We start from the raw sequence: 3487 nt of genomic DNA on the forward strand, positions 1-3487 counted from the left end.
CCACCACTGTGGGATCATGACCTGGGCTGAAATCAAGAGTCAGATGCTCAACCAACTGAGCCACCCAGGTGCCCCCCAAAGTGACCTTCCCAAATTGCATATATGATTGTGACTCTCCTTCCAGAGAGTCCCCTTAGCTGTGAATAAAATTGAGCATGATGTGGCATTGAGGGATGTGACGTGGCCTAGTACAGTGTGGCCTTCAAGAGTATTGAAAGTGGATAACCCTGGTCTCAAACTATAGCTCAGCAGTTACTTGTTGGAAAAAGTTAGGAAGGTTCTTTAACCTCTATAAGCCTCAGTTTTCTCATCAACTAGGAGTGGCAGTACCCACCTCCTAGTGTTGTTGAGAAGAACAACTAAGACAATGTAAAGCACAATAAGAAGTATTCAGGAAATGTTAGCTGTTGTTACTTTTTTTCTATGGTTATGTATTTCCATCATGTCTGGAGCAACATTACTTTTATTATTTTTTTTAATGTCTATTTATTTACTTTTGAGAGAGAGAGAGAGAGAGAGAGAGAGATAGCAAGCAGGGGAGAGGTAGAGAGAGAGGGAGAGAAAAATCCCAAGCAGGCTCCATGCTGTCAGCAAAAGCCCAACACAGGACTCCATCTCACGAACTGGGAGATCATAACCCAAGCCGTAACCAAGAGTCGAGCACTTAACTGACTGAGCCACCCAGGCACCTCTGCAGCAGCACTACTTTTATAATGAAACCAAATAACTTCAAAATACTGAATGTCCATATCCTATAACCCAGCAATTCCACTCCTGTGGGACAACCGAAAAGATAACTCACATGTGTACAAAGGACAACCCTATAAGAATATTAACTGTTTGAATAGCAAGATGCTGGGAACTACCTCAATGTCCATAAAGAAGGCCGATAAATAAATGGGGGACTCTACATCGGGTGGTATGCCATACATCAGGAAAAGTGGGGACCAGAGCTGCAAGGATCAAGAAGGCTACATCTCAGAAACCTGAAGCTGAGTGAGAAAAAGCAAGCTGTAGAATGATTCATGCTGTATTTATATAAAAATTTTAAAGTCAGAACAGGCTACATTTTTTTTAGATTTACACACACTCAGGAAAAGAATAAAAACATAGAATGACAAAACCAATAATACTGTAACAGTGTTGTAGGGTGACAAATGGTAGCTACACTTGTGGTGAGCACAACATAATATAGAGTTGAATCACTATGCTGTACACCTGAAACTAATGTAACACAGCGTGTCAACTATACTCAAATATAAAACATTTTTTAAAAATAAAAAAATGGAAGTAACAAAACCAAAATTCAGGATGGTGGGAGAAGGAAGAGGGGATGGTCCACAGGGTCTTCAACAGTCTCTGGTATAATTTATTTATTTTTTAAATAAACATGTATTGTTTATTTTTTTTTCAACGTTTATTTATTTTTGGGAGAGAGAGAGACAGAGCATGAACGGGGGAGGGGCAGAGAGAGAGGGAGACACAGAATCGGAAACAGGCTCCAGGCTCTGAGCCGTCAGCCCAGAGCCTGATGCGGGGCTCGAACTCACGGACAGCGAGATCATGACCTGGCTGAAGTCGGACGCTTAACCGACTGCGCCACCCAGGCGCCCCATAATTTATTTCTTAACAAGAAGAATATGAAATAAATGGGCATGATGTTAACATTTAAAAAGTTGGATGACAAGGGCATGGAGTTCATTCTATTATTTGTTATATTTTTCTAAAGGCTTAAAAATATTTCATAACTTCTGAAGTGGTGGAGATTTAAAGTTCAGTTTGTTTACCACTGACCCTCATATACTGGGTTGGCCCCAGAGCAGGCCTCAGAGTGTTTGTTGAGTGACTAAATGAGTGTCTATGGTGTAGGTGGAACTGCTTTGCCTCTGCTCTGCTCAGACCCCACCAAGATGGCACTGACCAGGGACAGTGGCAGACAGACCTGTGTGGCCTCAAAGAAGATTGGGACCTGGAGAGCATGCAGTGGAGGCAGGTATGGTTCAGTATGAGGAAGATCCACTAGTGCTAGGAGACTGAGCTTGCTGCCCTGGAGGCCCACGGAGGGGCCAGAGGAGCCTGGAGTTGTAGAGTGGACTCAGGCAGGGATATAAGTATGCAAGGAAGAGGATGAATGTGGCTTCTAGCCTGGGAGTTCAGGATTCTTTGATAGGTACCCTGTTCCATGCCCGCCTTCTCTCCTAGAAGCTTCTTTTCTGGGCCCAGTAGGGTGGTGCTTAGTCAGGGCTGGGCAGAAGGGACCTAACCAGACTCCAGATTTACAGACTTCAACTCAGAGCAGGAAGAGAGCAGCCAGGCCTGGACTCCCTGTATTTTCCAAAGGAGGGACCAGAAGTCTAGGGAGGATACAGAACGTGGCCAAAATCATACAATAAACATGGTCAAGGCAAAACTCACCAGGCAACCGTCCCCCAGGCTGGGAGGGGGGTGTCCCCCAGTGACCCAACTTCTAAGCCTTCACCCAGGATGCACACACAGGCCCTATGGAGGCCTGCAGCTGCAGCTGGCACCAGCCTCACCTTCCTGTTCATGTGTTAGTCCTGAGGCCCTTGGCAAATATTGTCCCTGGTGGTGAGGCTCCAGGTAGGGCAGGCACCTCCCAGCTCACCTGAGCCAGATCTCCACCCAGCAACCTCCTAGCAGTCAGGGCTTCCAGCAGACGCCCCCTACCCACCCAGGCCCAGGAAGGGGAGAGCTGCTCCACATCTCCCAGCACCTAACTCTATCACTGCTAACAGGGGCAGTGCAGGGATTCTACACAGTTCCTCAGTGGGGTGGGGATGAGCGGGAGAGCCATATTGAAAGTGACAACACCCACCTTTACTACCCCAGTTCCTGCTGCACCCAGTGGGCACAGCTGATTCATATCTTAGCTTTTCAATTCCTTCAAATATCCCAGAAGATGAAACAGTATGGCATGCAGGTGGGGGCTCTGGAATCAGAGAGATCTGGGTTCAAATCCCAGGTACACCCTTCACCTCCCGGGTGAAGGGATGCAGGTCACCCAAGAGTTATGCCTCAGTTTCTTCATCTGTAACGGAGATGATAATAACAGAGCCCACCCACAGGTGTAAACGCCACGAAGGGAGGGAGACGGCTCTGACGTGGCCGTTACTACAGCCAGCTTCGTGCGAAAGTTGGGACCCAGAGCTGAGTGATCGCCCCTGGGTCCCCGGCGCCTCCACTCTCCTCGCGCGAGTGTCCGCAGCCCTCTCCCACTCCCTGGCTCCCGGACGCCGGGCGCGACGCCTGGCAGGGGTGAGGGGCTGGAAGCCGCAGTGCGGGCGGTGGGCCGGTGGCAGGGGAAATGCCCGGCCCCGCGCCCGTCCCCCAACCACCCACCCCACCCCGGGGCCGCCCCCACCGCGCACTTACCCCGCCGGCAGGGCGTCCGCGGCGCCGGCCGAGCTCATGGCGGAAGGGGGCAGGCAGCGTGCCCCCGCCGGACGCCAGCCGCGGCCCAGGTGCT

The 3487-nt window shown here is 49.8% G+C and overlaps 1 protein-coding gene across 6 annotated transcripts in view; it reads right to left on the bottom strand.

Moving 5' to 3' along the window:
- Window positions 1-3487, bottom strand: part of TTC39A (tetratricopeptide repeat domain 39A) — a 55124-nt gene that overhangs the window by 37762 nt on the left and 13875 nt on the right. For 3 of the 6 annotated variants that reach the window (XM_040470202.1, XM_040470201.1, XM_040470200.1), the window contains exon 1: window positions 3394-3481. The exons of the other annotated variants lie outside the window; for them this stretch is intronic. In XM_040470202.1, the coding sequence (XP_040326136.1) occupies window positions 3394-3431 (38 nt within the window). In that variant the 5' untranslated portion in view covers window positions 3432-3481. Of the gene's footprint in view, window positions 1-3393; window positions 3482-3487 lie in introns of those variants that run through there. 6 annotated transcript variants of the gene reach the window in all.

The sequence above is a fragment of the Herpailurus yagouaroundi genome, unplaced genomic scaffold (genome assembly GCF_014898765.1).
Source record: "Herpailurus yagouaroundi ecotype Mexico unplaced genomic scaffold, PumYag 77, whole genome shotgun sequence".
Lineage (NCBI taxonomy): Eukaryota > Metazoa > Chordata > Mammalia > Carnivora > Felidae > Herpailurus > Herpailurus yagouaroundi.